Below are 19,265 nucleotides of genomic sequence, written 5' to 3'. Positions count from 1 at the left end.
AGCCCTAAAATGCCAGGGAATCCCCCAAAACAGACAGAAGCTCCCCCGCAACCGAGCATCCTCCAGGATGACTTCAGGCAGGAGGGGTCGGGCAAGGAGCCCTGGGTGGGGGGTCATGCTGGTGCTGGGGGGGCCCAGCAGCTCCCCGGGGGGGCCTGGCCCCACAGCATCGGTGCCTCCTCTGGCAGCTCCATCCCCAGGGCTAGAACTGGAGCAGGAAGGACTGGGGTTGACCCCGCGTTTATTGATTGAGTCGATCCCTTTCCTCGGCCTCCTGCCAAGTTTCTGCAGCCAGTTGAATAAAAAGGCAGCAAAACGGACTCGCGCTTTCGCTGCGCCCATGAGATGCGGAGCACCAGCTTGTCCTTCTCTTCATTGAAGAGGAAGGGCGTTGGATCCAAAAAATCATTTATCTGCCTTGAGAAGAGCCAAAGTTTTCATCCGTGCTCGGCCCGGCTCGGGCACAGCATCCCGGGCCGTGGAGATGCATGCGTGGTTCTCTTCGGAAGGAGGAAGAGGAGGGGAGGACGGGGACAGGCACCCGGGAAAGCGGCTGCGCGTGTCCGTGCTCTGAGTGGTCCCTCGAGCTTTGCCGCAGCAACGGGCACACGAAGCCCCAAGGGGAAGGTCCGGCACCGGCGGCCTTTCGGCTCCGAGGAGCAGCACCGTTGGTTTCGGCATCAAGGCTGCAGGTCGGCGGGGACGGCTGCCGCGGCCGGGCTGGAGGCGGGGGACGTAGCCCTCCGCCGCCGAGCCCGTCTCGGTGCTTTAGCACCGCGCTCTGCATCCCGCCGGGACAGAGGAGGGCTGGTCGTGAAGAAGGAAAGGCAAAACAGCAAGCGGGAAGGCGCGAAGGACGTGCTGGCGGGCGCTGGAGGCCACCGGCAGCCCTCAGGTCTTTCGCACAGCGGAACACGGGGCAGAAACGCCTGCCTGGCTTCAGCAGCGGCGCCTGTTCTTGCCCACCCTGGGAGCAGATGAAAAATCAAAGCGCTCCAGAACTGGGTGCGTTTTGCTGTTCGCCCACCGCCCCGAGGTGAGGAGCTCTGCGTTGAACAAGACCAGATCCCTCCTCGATTCAGTCATTAAACCGAGCGCAGGAGCTTCGTGCCTCCGCTTTCGAGGTTAACCACAGATGCGATCATCGATGACACAAAGTAAAACCCGCAGGATCCCGGCAACGCACATCCCGCCTCTCTGCTCCCCGACGAGCCTCATCCACCGCCGCTGGCACCTCGAGGTCCAGCCGTACTAAGCTGTCCACCCAAACCGCTTTGGCTCTGTGGGGGAGACGGCCCCTTCCCGCTGCCCCGCCGGGGGAGCAGAGCCCCTCCATCGCAGCGCCTGCTTCTTGGAGCTGTGGTTTGACCAAACCCTTGGGGTGGGCTCGGCTCCATCCCTCCCAGCGCAGGCCTCGACCCCTTCCAGCCCAGCTAAGCACACGCCACTTTGTTCTTGATGTGCTGAATGCTTGAGCAGCCCCAAACATCGTCTTCTCAAGAAATGTATGGAAAAATGGATGATCAGGTGGAAAATTAAAGGAACTATTGGATTCAAAGGGTCCTGAAGCGCACTGGGAAGCCCCAACGGTTACTGGTTACGGAGGAGGTGACCATTCCTCTCCCTTCAGCGCTTCTGAGGCCACAGCTGGGCCCTGGGTCCAGTTTGGGGCTCCCCAGTAGGAGAAGAGCAGGCACAGAGATACCGGAGCGCATCCCACAGTCCAGGAGGAACAAGGAGAGGCTGAGGGCGCCAGGTCAGCTCAGGGGCTCTCGCTTACCAGGAGGGTACAACGAAGAGCCAGGCTCTTCGTGGCCATGGGACAAGAGGCAACGGCTCAAGTTGCAACATGGGAAGCTCCGATACATGGATTTTTATTAATAATTTTAAACATCACCCAATGGAACAGGGTTCTTGGATAGGAAGCCCCAGCCTCGGAGATGCCCAGGTCTCAGCTAGGCCAGTCCCTCAGCTATTGACCTGGACCCACCTGGAGCAGGATGATGGACACGGGGCTTTGCCTACGTAACTCTGTGCAAAGCCACAACTGTTTGAGATGCAACACCACGCGACCGTAACCCCCCAAAATTACCCCTTCTCCATCTGGCATATGGGGAAGATCCCTCACCTGGCCAAAAGCTGTGCCCCAGAGGGTCCCAGAGGCCGTAGGTGATTTGGGCACAAGATCTTCTGAACTCCAGGCCCTTAGGGATGGTGCAGATGCTACAAGCCACAGTTAAGGCCTTGAACGCAGCCTGTGGAACCCATGTCACCCACTGGATGCGCTCGAGGAGCTTGCTCCCGCTGGAGAGGAGCGATACTGGCAGCTGCTGGGCACCGCGGACCCGCGGCCGTCCCACCCAGCCGCTTCTCATCTCCTGGAGGCTTTGACACAACCGCTACCACGTGCTGCTGTGGAGGTAAAATGAGCTCGTCATGGGGGTGACAGCCATTTGTTTGTCCTCAGGTTGACCCTACTCGAGTCAGCCGTGCTTGGTCCAGCACAGGCTGCGGGAAGGAAGCGGTCAGAAGCCCCAGGAGCAGAGAGGCACAGAGCTAAGACGTACACAGCAAGCCCAAAGGACTGAGCTTACAGCGACCACCCCACCTCCCCGGCCCCAGGGAACTCGTCCCCAGCCCTCACCGCAGCTCCCTGAGGAAAGGCAGCCTGCGGGAAGGAACAGGGCCAAGCAGGGGCATTTATTCAGCATCTTAATGACAGGTGGCATGAAGTTTCTACTAGTTCCAAGGTCAAGTCCTGCAGAGCAAGGCTGGACCTCTGCAATCTCATCGAGATTGTACGGTTTGGCTCCTTGGGGCCAGACTTCTGCATGAGTATGTTTGTAAGAGCAACATCTGGAGCAGAGCAGGCATCAATTTTTTTTTATTTTTTTTTTTGACAGCAAGAGCTGCCAGAGTAAGGCATAGAGTCTTCTAGAAGGTAGGGTGAGGGTGCTGGAGCCTGATCCACTGAGCCTCGCTGCTCGGCGATGCCAGGGGAGCGTGGCTGGTCGCTGGAAGGACCCTGCCTGCCGCAGCCGCACACCAGTCTCTGCTGGCAGCGACCGACCCCTGGCTCCAAAAAATGGCCCCGAGGTTTGCTTTTGGGAGAGAGAAAAAAAATACACCACCGTACTGTCGACGAAGGGAAGGCGGGTGTCCTGAAATAAAGCCGCCCGCGCATTTTCAGCCACGCTGCGGACGGTCGCTCGACAGCGTGCGCACGGAGCGGGGCCAGCAGCGTCTCTGCCAGAGAGCAAAAAGACAATGCTGATTTCAGACGAGCCCCTAAAAGACGCATACTTTAGGAAAACAGACTGGCAGTGAGAGAAGAGCAGAACTTCAGCTGCCACCATCGTATCGATGGCCCCAGAGAGGCTGCAGCAAGCCGGGGTACCTGCACGCTGGGTTTGGCTCCCAGCCAGCTCAGACCACTCTTCCTTCACGTTGGGTGGTTACCTGCTTCCCTGCACCACCTTTCCCCTCCAAAACATTATCCCACTTTCACGTGCTAAACCTTATATCCCCTATGAAAACCCAGCGGCAACTCCTTGTAACCATGGCAATCAGGCAGCATCTCCCACTGCCCTTTCCTCCTCTCTGGCAGGAACGGCTGCCTGCTGTGAAAGCGTACTCGCAGCAGAAGGTGCTTCAATCTGCGCTGGAATCGCGGCCATAAGCCATCTTCTGCTCTCCTGAAGCCGTGGCAGCTGCCTGTCTCCTGCAAGCAGAGCCCTTCCCAGTAAATCCCTTGGAGGTGATGCTCCCGAGGCTCCGACAACATATGGATCGGCTGTGACTCATCCTCCTGCTCCGCTGAACAGGCTGAGAGCAGGGTTTGGGTGCAGGAAGCCGCGAAGTTTCTCCACCGACCAGAGGGACTGACCTTGTCCGCAAGGGGAAGCTCCAGTCGCGCTCCGGCTTGCTCCAGCCCAACGTCAAGCAGAAGCGACTGTGGGCGAGACTTGCTGTTCCCACTCCAGGGGCAGCACAGTATATTCCACACCTGCAAGCACCAAAGACAAACGGAAACCCTCCGCTGCGTCTCCAGCCCGTTCACAAGTTCTCCAGAAGCTCAGGCACCTGGATTGTGAACAGGAACCTCGGTAAGTTCCTCTCCCACAGGGATGCCGACTTTTATGATTCTCACCGAAAACACACCAACCTGACAGCACCAACGCATCCGCTGAGTCGGCGGTGCAGGACGCGGGTGTTTAATGCCATAAAGATTACGAATCGATGGCAGGTTTTGTGCGGGGCCCACCCTCAGCTCTCCAGCCAAGATGTGCCCTTTCGCTCCCTGTTCTCGCGTAACGGGCTCACCGGGTCGGATTTCCAGCCCCCCGGTACTTGTGTGGGCAGGGATACAGGGGGAAAGCTCGACTTCCAGAATACGAAGCCGAGAGCCAGGCTCAGAGTCACCGCACCCTTTTTTTAAACAGCAATTTGAGGAAAAACAAGGAAAAGAGATGCTGACAAGCATCAGCTCCCACCCAGCAAGTAGAGATTCGCCTAACTCACAGTGCTTTTGTCGTTCCTATGTTTAATGGAAATGCACACAAAAATTTCATTAAAAAAATAGACAGTAACGTCAAGTAACACCGGTGCCAAACGCTGTCCAGCTGGCTCGTCGCAAACATCGCCAATATAGCTCATGCACACACCACCCACAAGCAGCACGTTCTGGGGCTCCTCCGTGCCCGCGCCAGCCCCTCCTGGCTCGCCAGGGCTATCTCGCAGCTCCGACAGTTAGGGTCTTCGGCCCCTATTATTTACCGTGGTCTTCCCAGCGCTGTGGCAAGTGTAAAGAGGCCAACGCCAGCCTGCTTCACCCGCTGAGTGAATTCTGCCTCCGTGCAGGAGGGAAAAAGACAACCCCATTACCTTAAAACGAAACTCTGCACTGGCCTTCAGTCAACACCCCCTCCGGTTACATGACAGGAGAAATGCAGCTATTACACGTCTGCTTGCCAAAGCTGCCCTAGGTTTTGGAAGAAAGAAAACCCACTTTCCAAAGCTCTTGGATCTGAAATCCCTGGTAGCAAAAAATTTATTTTCGTGACTGAAGACAAGGAGAAGTTTATAAACGTATTCTAGCAACCGACCAATAAAACAGTAAATGTTCCATTCCTGTGACTTATACGATCACCCGGCAGCAGAAGATCCAGAATGGCTCTGCCACGTGCCACTACGACAACCAGGAGTACGAGACCGCGTGCACATCACCTGTCCTTACTTCTTCCCAACCCCACACGCGCCAGGGAAGTCTCTTCTGAAGGTCCGCAGTGTATCCAGACATCCTCCGAGTGACTAGTGTCCAACGTTAAAAGGAGAAAAAATAAAGCAGCACACTCATTTCAAAGCCCAAAGACATCAACATTGTTAGATTCTCCTAAAAATAAGTAGTTCCAATTCATTTTTTCTCCCCCCAAAGACCATGTGCCTCGGCCAACGTTCAGCGCATGAGCAGGCTGTGCTTTGGTCCATCCACTCTCTCCAGCTTCTCGAAGTGTTTTCTGGCGTTGCGGATGTTGATAAGCGTAGCCGCAGAAGCTAGGACGGAAAAGGGACAGGGGAGATAAAAAAGAGTTAAAAGGGATGCGAGTAACCAAGTCCTCGAAGCTAAGTGCTGCCTAAAAGCAACGTCCCCGTCAGCAAGCTCTCTTATTTCACCCCCGCTGCTCCCGAGCTGTGCAAAACTCGGTGCTGGAAGGCCTGGGCTGTTTGCTGATGCCAGTGCAAGGCCGAGGAGGAGCCAGAGCGAACTACGGTCAGGCAGTTTGCTCACGGGGCTGGCTACACGGGTCACCGCAGCTGCTCGTTTGCTGCTCCTCAAGCACAACAATATTGCAGCTGGTAATTCAGTCACGGGGCTTACACAGGTTTTCCCTAATTCAGTAATCCATTCCGAAAGAGGAGGACAGGAAGCATCACCGCCGTAAGCCACCAGGCTGTCCTGGACAGCGTCTCTTAAGCACCTCAAATCCTAACGGGTTGGAGTTGTGTAAACAGTTAAACAGTCGCACTCCGCCTGCAAGGGCTGGCGCTGCTGGCTGCAGTTTCTTCTTTAAGATAAATAGATGCTACTATAATTAGAGTCCTTGCCCACCGAGACAGTTATGGGCAGCAAGAGCAAAAACTCAAATATGATCCACCTCTGCTTCCTCTCCAAAAATCACTGGGGCTGCCAGATCAGAACAGCCCAAAATAGGTTATTAGACATGACCTACTAAATCAGGTCACATCTGTTATAGTGGTTCCCCACCACCGCTACGATCCTCCGCTCGACAGCAACCACCAGCTCAGCTGTCGAAGGCACACGTCTCTTGCCTTCTGCCAAGTCAGTCACTTTTTAACCACCTTCCTCCCGCCTCTGCTCCGACGGGGCAAACCAGCAGGACAGCAGACCCCTCTCTATCTTTTAATTACAACCACTTTTACTGCTTTGCCTGGTGTTTGTCGTTTTCCAAGAGAAACACAGTTTAAATTAGACTCATTTGGCTTTTTGTCCTTGCAAACAAAAACAGGCCAGAAGCTTATCATTGCTTCAACTTACGTATTGAAGGGTCTGACATAACCACCATCACATATGTATTTGATGTAAAGATGTCAATGAAAGCAGCAAAGTTAGAGTTCCTGACCTCCATGCTCTGGAAAGAAGCTGCCAGCTTACTAAGAGGGGAAGAAAAAAAAAAAGAAGGAAAAAGAAAGGGTAAATGAACTATTACTGTAACATTGCTCAAACAGCTCTCGCGCCCACATAGCCAACATCCCATTCCTGGAGTTGTTGGTAACAAAGAAGTGATGGAGTCCCCACGCGGCAACAAACACCAGGTGCAACTACAGTTTTGGTTGGGTTGTTTTTTAAAAAACAAAAAGCTCTTTAGCTTTAGGCTAAACGAGAACAAGACAAAATGATTTGCGCCTTGCATGGTGAAGGTAACTCAAGACCTACAACCCCCCTGGCTGTTTGAGCCTGCTATGCCCGAGCAGTCAAGGTCACTTGCCCCACGGATGTAGCGGCTCAGTCATTTAGAAGGACAGTTGAACACTCTGTGGATAACCAGAATTAAGCATAAAACTGAAGCGTCCGGAGAAGCTCTGTAACCACGCAGCCACTTCTCCATCCTATTCAGGCTCCAAACACTTGCAGGTATTGCCAACGGACTGCGGAACCTGGAGGCTGGGGAAAAGCAAAGCAAGCCTCCCACTTTTCCATTTGAAATATTGATAAATAGTGTCTCAAGCCTCTTCCTCCCAAACCAGCACTGTGGTACAGGGTCTGAAGCAAAGCTCTCCACCTGACCTTCCGCAGCACTGCTGACTGCCACTGATTTATCAGCTCGGTCCTGGAACTTCCCTACCTTGCCCAGGAGAACGAGGCCTAGAAGAAAACGGTTGTTTCAAAGCAAGCCTCTTTCAACCATCAGTAAAGGAGGAAGTTACAGAAGATAACAACTAACTCGGTTGTGTTTAAGCATGCTGCCATTGAACGAGGGCATCTCAGCTTGTGGAGGAGTCACAGGACTAAGTGTTAGTTTGGAGAGCCTTCGTGCTTCTGGATGAAGCTGAAATACCTGCTGGGGTATCTTCCCCACCTGATGATTAAACCAGCTCACCTGCAACTTAGCTTGAATTGTTTAATGATGTTGCTGATTTTCTCAAATCTGTGGACATCCCGCTGCTCTTTGCACTGATAGTGAGAAATGACCTGGAAGGCAGAGAGAGAGTGCAGAGTTAGTCAGTCATTTCTTTCAGCACAGGTTTCTCAGGCTCAGCAGCAATTATGGGAAACGGGTGGTGACCAGGAGAGGGATCCCCTTTGCTTTTTGCTGATTGAATTTGGGAAACTATTTTCACAATACCTGTGGTGCTTTCATGGTAAAAGGAGGCTCAGTAACACAATCAACAGAAGCCTTTCACAAGCCCAGATACAAGTACCTAAGATATGTACGAGGCACTATTGTCCATTTGAGGTCCGATTACTCCAACTTAGCAGCAAATTAGATCCTGATTCAAAGAAAAAGAAGGTGGAAGAAGAGGGGAAAAAAAATGCAAGACCATCACCTCAGGTAGGGGAAACAGACACTTGACAAATGCTGGAACAGCTCTTCCTTCCTAAGTCTATCATGCTGCAGCTTCTCAAGGACTGAACCTGAGAAATTTCCCATTCTGCAACACGCAGGATGCACAAGCACAGCTCCCAAAGCCAAAGCAAGCCGTTCCTCCCTAAGAAAAGCAGAACAAAGGCAGCTGGTTTCCTAGGGAGCTCTCCTTCCATCAGTTAACTGAGTCAGACCAAGACCATGCTAAGCTGCCTTCATTTGGCTCGCTTCCACTCCTCTTCCTCCCACATAGCGATGCAGCAGCACCGCGCAGACCTTACTGCCTGGCTGCAAAGATTCAAAGGACCACAGGCTTTTAGGACTCCTTACAGCGTGAGCCACAGCGCTCTCCCCCCTCCTGACCATTTCCACAAGGCCGGTGGCCTCAGCCAAATCAGCTAACGGGCCGAGAAACACGCTCACTGCGTAAGGGGAATGGCGCACAATCGGTTACGTCATCTTTGTTCCCACAGCAAGCCAAAAAGGAATATTTTAAAAACCTTATGCCATGTGCTTTAAGCTCTTCAGAATCATGAAACCAGCTGCTACTGGGAGCGTCAGATGCCCTTGCACAAGGATGTTAAACTCTTACTTTTCTGCCTGTGCAGTCACACTTAACAGGCTTGTGAGAACTATGGCTTTTTGGGTATTTTTTTTCCTTCAGCACCTTAAAGAAGATCATCAAGTACTTCCTACTTTTAAAACCTGCCCGATTATTCATACAAGTACAGGTTTAGCCAGATTCAAGGATTACATTCATACCAAAGCCTTCATTGTATGCAAGTTCTTTCCTTAACTTTCCAGATAGGTTTTTCTGTTACTGTGACTTGAATACAATTTCAGAGTAAGATTTCACTTCAGGAGAAAGGAGTCCTGGGGGAGGTTTAAATATATGAAAAAAGTGAGAAGAAAGTCTTTAAAAAAAGTCACCATTACACTGAAAATAAGCACAGAACGTGTAGCAAAGATTACTCTTATTCAGTAAAAAAATGTAACAGAAGTACTGTTACATACCACCAAGGTGGAACTATTTATTATCTACAGAAGGTCAAAAAGAAGAACTTGCCAAAAATGGCAGGTATTTACTTCTGATAACTTAAAAAGCAAGAAAAGGAACGGCTCCTTTTCCACATTCCCTCTGTCATTTCAAAAATCAGACGTTCGGCCATCAAGGAAAGCACTCAAAAAAGAAATTCAAAACCATTCCTTCAGGTCAGCAAAGAGTTTTGGTGCGAAGCCTGAAGAGACCAACCCAGAAACCGAGAGTATGGACAGACAAGCAGCAACGGTGGTTTTAACCAACACGTTTTACCTTGCAGAGATCACAGACTGGAAAGCACAGTTACCCTGCAGCCGGTAACGGTGAAAGCCACTGCAATCCATTGCTTGTGATCCTCTAGCCATACTCTGGGTTTGTAGAGCATCAGACAAAAAAAAAAAAAAAAGAAAAAAAATCAAGACCAGTTAAAATGCCAGGCCAGGAGGAGCTGAAAAGGCGTATTTCAATCTACAGAAGGTTCTTGCCCTGTGCAGAAAGGAATTCTCAGAGAAGTCCCGTGGCCGACAACAGAATGGGGATCTGAAACCCTCTTACAGCTTGGAAGAAGGAAATACCGATCAAGCCCTCAGCAAAGCTGCTAAAAGTGGAAATTCTGGGAAGGTCCCATGAGCCACGGAGTCACGTCAGCTACTTTCAACATCACAAGGCCTGGATCAATGCATTCTGCCATCTGGCGCTGGCACCTCTCTTTGGGCTACTGCCACAACAGCACTTTCCATCCAGGGAACTCCGTCCTAGGCTGGGCAGAGGAACCCGAAGGGCAGAACTGCTGTATTCACCAGGAAAGTGGCTCTCTCAAACAGAAGCACTTCATCTGCCTCGATGATCTGAGCAAAGTTCCTCAGGTTCATTTCCAGCTGCTGGACATTGGGGATCAGCTGATAGACTATACTGGACCAAGCCTGTCAATAAAGAAAGACACAACACAAGGGCTGCATTAGCACTTCTCTGCCTCACCCTCTTGTAATTCAACATGCTCAAAAACTGATTATTTGCAGTTCTGGGCACTGATAGCCAGGCAAGACTGAGAAGCTTCTCCCACCTCCATGCTCAGGTGTCTCTGGAGACTACCAGTGGCACCCCTGACCTGAGTAAACTCTCTCTAGGTCAAGGTCTTCTCCATGTCAGTCATAGAGAAACTAGAATACTATTAAACAGGCTTAAATCATCCTAATTTTAAGCTGGCAATGCTTCTATCTACTGCTCCCAGATAAACCCGCTCAAGTTTTCAGAGGTTTTTTTTAATCTTGAACAAGGTCAACGTGCAGATGGATACTTGGCAGCTCGTCACTGATCCAGACAGAAAGCTCTCAATTAACCCGCTCAGACAGGAACAAGCCCAGAAGGGATTGGGGATGCTGTAACAGGCACCTCTCCTCATTCAGACTCAGGTCCTCTAAGCTCAGCTTCACCTCACTGCCTACCTACTGAACCCAGGTTTGTGTCAGCGCCTGACCAGGAGTCAGGGAGGGTATTTGTGTCTCCTGTTTACCAAGTACCTGATATTGACCAGACACTCCCACCATCCCACCTGCCAAATGCAAAGTTAAAAGCCCAAGCCGAGGGCACGGGCTCCGAAGAGCTCTGGCAGGGCTGTGCCTAGCAAAGCACAGGCCTGCCTCTGTATGAGCTGCTCAAACAGAGTAACCAGCGTAACGGATGAGCGTTAGGGGTGCCTGCAGGAAGACAGGGGCTGCCACTGCTTAGGAAGGCTGATTTCTAGAGGGAGCTGGGTACGCGCTTTGCGAGGAGCGGCGTCTGGCATACGGTACCGTATTAGCCTCAGACACACACACTGTGTGCTGAGGCAGGGGAATTTGGCACGGCTTTGGATGGATTTGCCGGGACGGTGCAATCTGCCATCCAAAGTCCCACTGAAGTCAAGAGAAAGAGCTGAATGGTCCTCACCTTCGGACAAACAACCCGGCCACTACGCTACCACCGCTGCGTATTAGCATTAGCTGGCGGTTGTAACAATCGTTTGCTACTGGTGTAGCCCAGGTGCACTCACCACCCCCACGCCCGGAAGACCTCCGACACTGCAGTCAAGACAGGCCCATAGCAAAAAAACCCATCCCCTCCTGAAAGCAAAGCAAATTCCCAGAAGGGTAAATGCTTGTGCTTTAACAGTGCTGCAGAGAAACACAGGAAACAATTCCATGCTGGATAAACATGACTAAAAGATGCAGAAGCTCTTCCTGAAGTTGCCAGGCAGAGCGTTTAAGCAGCATTAACATACTGACACCGTGGCTCCAACATGTGGAGGGGTTTTACTTTTCCTAATTAAAACCAGGATGCTCTGATGCCATTTACAACGGCTAACCTCCAGAAGTAGTTGCTGCAGACCTAAAAAGGCCAGCTGCTGACAAACCAGTAGCAACTAACCACTCGTCTTCCTCATGCTCTTGTTTTCAGGCAGGAGGGGGAAGCCAGATACGGAGAGGAAACTGAACAAACCTTGTAGAGCGTTTCATCCCAGATGGAAGTTCTAAAACAAACACATTCCAAGGGACGGGAAAGGCGCTTCAAGTCTTCCTCACGCTCTTTAAAAATCTGGGAAATAATAACAATTAAAGATTAGCAGTTGAGTGTGAATATTTCTGCCCATGTAGCTGCTGTATTGCATTTCAAACAAATCTCGAGCACCTCCAGCACTGGAGAAAACACAACAGGGGAGCACGCTGGCAGGACAGGCTGGCAGAAACCCCTTCCACTGGAGCAGCAGGGACAAACAGACTGCGGCTGTCTCGCAATAGATCTGACCGGGACTCAAAGCTGAAATAAATGCGGGTGTTGTGGAGCAGGAATGGAAGCGGACACGTACGCGTGTATCTGAGGACATAAATTTTGACAAGTCCCTGGTCACAGGCAAAAAGCTCCATCACCGAGAACAGGATAGGAAGAAAGCACTCGAGGGTCATCAATATGAGCAGCTCTGAGGCATGTACTTATACAGCCTTCTCCTCTCACACCATACTCTGCCCTTTGGAGTTATGGTTACAGAAAGGGGGAGCAGGGGGAACAGCAAAGACCAGACAGCCTTGTGCCAGGCTCCTTCAGAACTTCTGAGAAGAGCAGAAGGACAGCCAGCAACATGCCTCTCCAGGGGAAGACACAACAACCACCTTCACCTCAGCTTGCTGCTTTTAGGAACACAAAACAACTTCAGCCGATCCCCAGAAAACGCTGCTTAGGCCAACGCTTACCATTTGGGTCCTGGATACCAAAGGCTTCAGTAAGATTTACAGTGATAGTGATCTGGCTGAGTATTTGCACTTTCTTCTGAGCAGCAGATACCTTAAAACAGACCTTCATGGGTGCGTGCATTGAAAGTGTACCCAAAGGAAGGCCCCTCTTCTGTCTACCCCTCACTTCAGGGCCTCACTAGAGCCTGCACAGCTATGTAAAACCAGCGTTTGTCCACTGGTCCCAAAACCAATACAGGCAACACAGCATCAAGAGATTTTAGACTCATCCTTCAGTCTGGACGGAGGGCAGAGGGAAGTGAGGAAAAGCTCCCTGAACCAACCCGACGAACAAGCTCTTTGAGCTATTTCTGCACTGAGCTGGAGGGCAGAACTAAAACTGGAAGAGGAGGATCACCGCTCGCAGGCAGCACGAGTGATCTGAAGCCAGCCTGCTGCGTGGAAGAAGTCTGTTTATGCAGGGAGGTCAGGGTGTGGTTTCAGCCACAGGACCTCGCATGGCTTCCTTTGCAGCTGCCCAGGCACATACTCACCAGGAATCAGAAGAAAGTTTAATAAGACTTCTTACTTCAGACAGAAGCAAACAGCCTAAAGGGGCCTCCAAACTTGCTGCAAGCCAGGGAGTGGCCAAGCAACCAGGGACGTCCTTGTCTAACCCACAAAGCTAATTTTAATTTTGGTATCAGGAATTGGTTGCTTTTCTGTCTGAGCTGAAAAAAGCAAGGTTGGTAGGAACTCAACACTTTCTAATCTCCCTGCAACCTTTCAAAAACTCCTAAAAGAACAGAAAACACCAAACATCTCAAAGGTTGACCTCCTGCCTTTGCAGGATGCTTCCTCGGGCAGAGGAGTGCTTAAGAGGATCTCTGGGCAGGCAGGCCAAACTGAGGAGGAGCAGGACCAACTAATAGAAACCACCTTCTAGTTAACTGGGAAAGTTTCAACTCTTTTTTCTCTTGGTTATGCTTTAGAACAGAGCCGGCCTATGCTGAACTGAAAGCAAGAGCTAAAGAGAAACCAACCGTCACTGTCACCACCACCATCTAAATGGTGAGCAGCAAGTTTAAGATTGCTGGACTTCTTTCAGCTCTGCCTCCCTTCTGAAGGGAGCCAAGGTCTGGTGAGAGTACTAGGAGCAGTGCTTTAAGAGAAAAAGCTTAGAGTAGCTGTCACTGAAAATCATTAGTTCTGTTCTCCACTAGGTTATATGCAAGAGATAGCGACAACATACAATTTAGAAAACGCAGAAAATGTTTCTGAACATCCAAGAAACCCTTCCAGGAACAGGGCTGATGGGGCTGTATTTCACATCTGAAATCACAATGCATTAGCAGAGTCAAAAGATGCTCTATGCAAAAGCATTTCTATGGCAACTACCAGCTTCTCACCAAATCCCGCTGATCCTCCTGCACCAAGTCCATCTTGTGCACTAGACAAAAGATCTTTGCATCGGGAGAGTTCTGAAGAATCGCTTCCAAGCATGACTGGTAGTAGTGCATGTCCTTCTCCAGTTCACGGCTCTCTACATCAAAGACATAGATGAGGACTTCCACGTTGCGGAAGATGTTGTCCCGCTGACTGGTGAAGTAGTTCTCCATAAAGGTGTCCTGTCTGAGAAGCAGCAGAGCAACAAAGCAAGGAGACTCCCATTAGAGCAACCAGGTCTTGCTTAGCATTGTCAGCAAAGGCGCTACCTGCAAAATACCCCCACTAGCAAGGCAAGGCTTGCATTTTGAGCTGGACAACCCATAACAAAGGTCCAGACAAGAGCCCCACAGGTGCCTAAATTCCCCAGGACATAAGGCTCCCTAAGCATTCCCAACGGAGCAAAGCTGGATGCTCCTGAGGAGCACCTGCTCAGCAGTCCCACAGGAAGCTGAAGCTTCCCTCGTGCCTCAGCTGGCTGCTCAGCATCCTGTACAAACAAAGCTGTGTCACTTCTGGACCCAGACTGGTTTTTGGCATATAAAAAAACCACAGCAGCAGAAGCTAAGATATAACCAAAACCATCAGCGTTACAGGATTTAAAACTCCTTTAACTTTTGCTGAGTACAGCTTGGACAATGCACGAGGACATGAGAGCTGATGAAGCTTAGCCAAGTTGGACAGCTCTGCTGAGGCTCTGTCAGTGGGAGATCATTCTTCAAAATGCGGCTTCCAGGAGCCACAGGATCACCGTCAACCTGCCGCATGGCGCCTCAGCATGCACCCCATTCAGATCAAGCTGGTGCCAAGCAATTCTGAAATAAGCATCACACCTCCCACCACCTCAGGAGAAAGTTCAGGCGAGGGGCTCAGGCTTTTTGCCAGCAGAAGAAAGCAGCCAGCAAGGGAAGGGTGGACCTACACACTGCTCCCTTTATGTAGGGGTAACTCAAGAGACGGAGTAATCCTGCCAACCTCTTCCACCCACCTCCACGCACAAGCCTAAGATGTGGCATCCATTCTTCCCAGAGGTGTCTCACCAGTTTTACAGTGCATGCGTTACACTTGTTCTGTTCCGTCCTTTCACAACCACCATACCCCTCCCTCTGGGGCAGGAGGACCCCTGTTCTGTTACATCCCCAGCCTTATTCCCCAGAGCTAGTCCCCAATGGGTTCAAAAGCAAAAGAATAAACAGTACCTACCCTCCACAGTCCCAGAGGTTTAATACCAGGTTTCCTAGAAATCTAACATGGGAGTGCTCCACGTCAACTGGAAAGAGACAACAGGAGTTTACCGACCGTACCACACACCCAGGTCACAGCTACCTCCTCGGGCAGCCAAAAACGCCGCTCTTCACAATGCAGCCCGCAGCCTGTGAAATCCCACCTAAACAACGCTGTTGTACGTAGATCTGTAGCTGAAGGCACTACAGAAAAGGACAGTTCCCAGAGTCATTCAAGCCTTCCTACTCCCTACCCAGGACACTATTCTCCTGAGAAGCACAGCAGGTGGTTCCCTTTTAACAACACTTTCTCTGATCTTTGTGATATTTTAAGAATGACACTAGTTCCAGCACATTCTGCTAGGCCTTAAGCATGCCTTAAAAATAAATCGGTAACACAAAGAACATAAACTTTATGAACAGGCCAAATTTACGGCAAAGAGGAAATGTACACCAATCCGTGATGTTAAGTCCTCGCAGGCGCTTCCCAGCGAGGAGCATTAAATCCTGACAGTTCACACCCCTTTTTCAGAGGAATCACTTATTGCTTTTTCAGAGCAGTGGTTTTGGAGGGGTGGGGGGGAAGAGGCAGAAGACACTAATTCAGCCTAGCGCATCACCTTGCCAAAACCACAGGTGCACAGCAAGATCACTGGGTCTGCAGCTGCACTAGTGATCAGCTGGCTAACAACAGGAAAGCGTCACCAACAAGGAGGACCATGAGGAGGCTCTGAACACTCCTCCAATAGCAGCTGTAGCAGCAGAAAAGGCTGATTCCTGGTCAAAAAATGAGAGTTAAGTCCAAAGCAGCAGCAAAAGTGAACCCAGTGCTGCTTTCCTTTTCACTCTGGCTTCCTGCCCGCCCTCAGCTGAGCTCCAGAGCAAAGTTCCCTGTGAGGTGTGGCAGCTGGGAGGACCAGCAGACACCCACCTACTCCAGAGCAGAGGTAGGGATTGCTGGAGGGAACAGCCTCGCCCCTTTAATGGAAGGGGTTTGAGCCATGAGAATTTGCAGTTCAAACAAGAGAAGCCTTACTTGTGGCACCCAGGCGCCGTGTGTCCCTGGCGATGTAGTTTGCAAAGATAATGGACCTCATGCTGGTCTTTCCAGACCCACTTTTACCCATCAGCAGCACCTGGGAAGGAAAAAAGAAAGAAAGAACTAGCTCCCACAGAGCACCGGGTCCTTCACAGAGCTTCAGGTCCTGCTGAAGCCGCCAAAACACAGGACCAACATCATTCAGATGTGAACGCGTCAGAGGAGAGAGGCAAAGAAGAGTACCACGCCTGGGAAGGCAGGAGACAGACATCCTTACCTCCTTGCTATCCACAGTCACCAAATCATGCTCAGACCAAGAACCTTTCCATCTCGTTTGCATTGTTGAACTATGCCCCCCACCCTCTCAGGCACCTCTGCCCTTCCAGGCACCACACTCCTGTTCCTCCGCCTGGCTGCCAACCACCCAGGGGAAGCGCAGCCAGCCCACAGCCACCAGCCAGCCCCCTTGTCCCATTGCCCCCTGGCAGAGGGCTCCTGCAGTTCATCACTGGCGCTCGGGGAAGAGCAGGAGCTGCTCCCGAAGCTGCCGCAGACTCCCCCGTCCCCAGCCCTTTGCACCTGCACCCTTCCCAAACACACTAGCACCACACGTGAAGGCTTGCTGGTTTTGATGACAGCAAAGGACTTGGCCAAGACAAAAGAGCACCTTTATTTCAAGCCTTTAAGACCTGGCTGGAAAAAAATCCCTTGCCCACCCAGCACTGATATTCTCCACCCATTACTTATCTCTTAATCTCACTCTTCTCCTTCTCATAAGGTGACTTGTTTTCTCTTCCCTGACAGAAGTGAAATTCAAGTTACATTTCAAGTTTCAGGTGTCACATAGACCAGCAAAAAGTTAAAAGCAGATGGGATGGCCCAGAGACAACTCCAGAGGCCCGTCTGCATATCATCGGGCCAAAGGAGAGGTAGCACCTCTGCCAGCCAAAAACTAAGGGATGACTCGGTGGGGGGAGACAGTCACCCAGGGCAAGGCTCTACCTTGTGATCTAAAAAATAAAAATTAAAAAACCCCAACAGCAACAGCCAACACAGACTCGCTCACAAAACCAGCTGTTAAACAAGTTCCAATTACAAAGTCAAATTCAGCCTTTGGCAACAGCTCTGAAAATCTATCACCAAGGACAGGTTTAATGAGAGTGCAACCGGCCTGAGTCTGCCCGCCCAGCCGGCACCAGTGCCTAACCTAATGCTAACTGGGAAGGCGCTCGCTCGACTCCCAACCCCACGGCAACAGCTGCCAGACTGTCAGGGCAAAGCAGGAGAGGCAGAACGGCACCATCCTGCTTGCACAAGTTACCCTTCCGAGAGCAACTGCGACGTTTCAACAGGCTGACGAGCGCCCTTCCCAAAAAGAAGCTGGCCGCACGCCTCGATGATTTGGTAACAAGGGCTTTTGCTCGGAGAGGCAGGCTGGCCTGGGCTCACCTACCAGCCTTTCCGGAGCAAACCCCCAGAAAGCTGCGCCGTCTTCTCCCCTGTGCCACATGCAGGGCAGAGAGAGAGAACACCAACACCTCTTATTTCAGACCACCTGCAGAAACTCAATACGGCTCCAAGGCACAGCCCAAGGCAGCCTATAGGTGAGCCTAATTCCCAAGTTTTAGACTGCAGAGGCCTTTCAAAGGCATCAGACACCAGCATGTAGGGCCAAGCAGGAAACCCAATCCTAGCACACTGCAGAAAGACGACCATATACACGCTACACAGTCGCTTTAACAGCTTTGAATATTCTTACTGCTGGAATACACCCACCGCCCCAACGAGTCTCAGAAAAAGTGCCTTTTTTCCCTTTCAATCTTTCTTCCAAGAAGGAAAAATCCTTCCCCATGTGTTAAGTTTCATCCTCCCAGGAGCCCTCAGCGAATTACAGGCTCCCCGCGCGAGTTTCTGTAGCACATCCGGAGGGTCTCCCCACGGGCCAGCGAAGCAGCTTAGAGCGTCTCCTCCTCCCTGGCGCTGCGGGAGCTATGGGGCGAGCGGGGGGTTTTGCAACACGTACCAGAAACACTCGCGCAGCGGTTATCGTGGACGGCTCTGTGGCGAGCCTGTCCTACCGTTCGTGCCAGCGAATGAACTCCAACCCCATTTTAATTTCTAGGACTGTGAGCAAAGGATGCTGTCTGCTGACTCTGAGAGTCTTCGGAGGCACCTGACAGCCAACGAACACACCGAGGTACAGACACAAACACGTTAACGACATCAGCAAATGCAGATGGGGAAGGAAAACCCAACTGCAAAGGATTCTCCTTTCAGTTCTTACCTTTTTCTTCATGGCTGCGCTTGGCATCACCCACCTACAGAGAGAAGACCATCTTCTTACATTGCTCTACTTTCCTCAGCCACAGGCTTCGCTTCAACATCCAAATCCCACCCACAGAAGCACCCTGCAAAAGGGGAAGCACTCCCACACTGACACAATCCCCCCAGCCTCCGCCCCGCCGAGCACTTGACAGCCTCTGCTCCAGACGGTACGGGGAAACTTCAGCAAAAGCCTCCTGCTGTTGAAGCCCCTCTCGGCACGCCCGTCACGGACGGTGTTCCCGGAATTACACGGCCCAAACAGGCCTAAGCAGGAAAAATGCGGCGGGCGCCGGGAGGCGGCGGGAGACACCGCACAGCTGCCACCCTGCTCGGGTCTCCTCGCTGCCGGGGCCGGCCTCGCCCGCAGACCCCGCTCCGACCCCCTCCCGCCGGGATGCTCCGGGGCCCGCCGAGACCTGCCCACTCCATCCCCGCCCCCAACCCATCCCCTCCCCGGGCCGGGACCGCCCGGACAGCTCCCGGCCCCGCTCCCGCGCCCCCCCCCCCCCCCGCCCCCGCGGCTGCCCCCCAGCCCCACTGGGCCCGACATCGCCCCCCACCGCGGCTCAGCCAGCGCCTCCGGGCCCCACCGCCCGCCGCTACCTCTATCCGCGATGGGCGCCTCCCGGGCCGGCTCGGCAGTGCCCGCGGGCGGCGGCGGGGGTGCCGGCCTGCCCACCGGAGCTCAGCGGGACCCCCGGCACCGGGGTAGGCCGCAAAGCCGGGGCCTGGCCTGAGCCCGCCGCGCCGCCGGGGTCTCGCCCAGCTCCGCCGCGGCACCCGGGACCCCCCCGCGCCGCCCCCCCCCCGGCGCCGCTCACGAGACACAGCGCTCGGCGGCGGCCGCCGGTCACGTGCGCGCTCACCCCGCCCTCCCCGGGG

At 52.4% G+C, this 19,265-nt stretch overlaps 1 protein-coding gene across 1 annotated transcript; it reads right to left on the bottom strand.

Moving 5' to 3' along the window:
• Positions 1-5,020: 5,020 nt before the first annotated feature.
• LOC142063028 (ras-related GTP-binding protein A) lies at positions 5,021-19,252 on the bottom strand. The gene is made up of 10 exons (XM_075106303.1): positions 18,987-19,252; positions 18,343-18,376; positions 16,056-16,155; positions 15,000-15,066; positions 13,760-13,982; positions 11,623-11,718; positions 9,945-10,067; positions 7,620-7,711; positions 6,557-6,672; positions 5,021-5,553 (listed from the first exon to the last, which is right to left on the bottom strand). The coding sequence occupies exons 2-10, from the start codon at positions 18,367-18,369 to the stop codon at positions 5,456-5,458; spliced, it is 942 nt and encodes a 313-aa protein (XP_074962404.1). The 5' UTR covers positions 18,370-18,376; positions 18,987-19,252; the 3' UTR covers positions 5,021-5,455.
• Positions 19,253-19,265: the final 13 nt, after the last annotated feature.

The sequence above is a fragment of the Phalacrocorax aristotelis genome, chromosome 11, assembly GCF_949628215.1.
Source record: "Phalacrocorax aristotelis chromosome 11, bGulAri2.1, whole genome shotgun sequence".
In the NCBI taxonomy this organism is placed as follows: domain Eukaryota; kingdom Metazoa; phylum Chordata; class Aves; order Suliformes; family Phalacrocoracidae; genus Phalacrocorax; species Phalacrocorax aristotelis.
The sequence above is the reverse complement of the archived record's forward strand: the minus strand, read 5'-3'. Positions and strand labels throughout refer to the sequence as shown.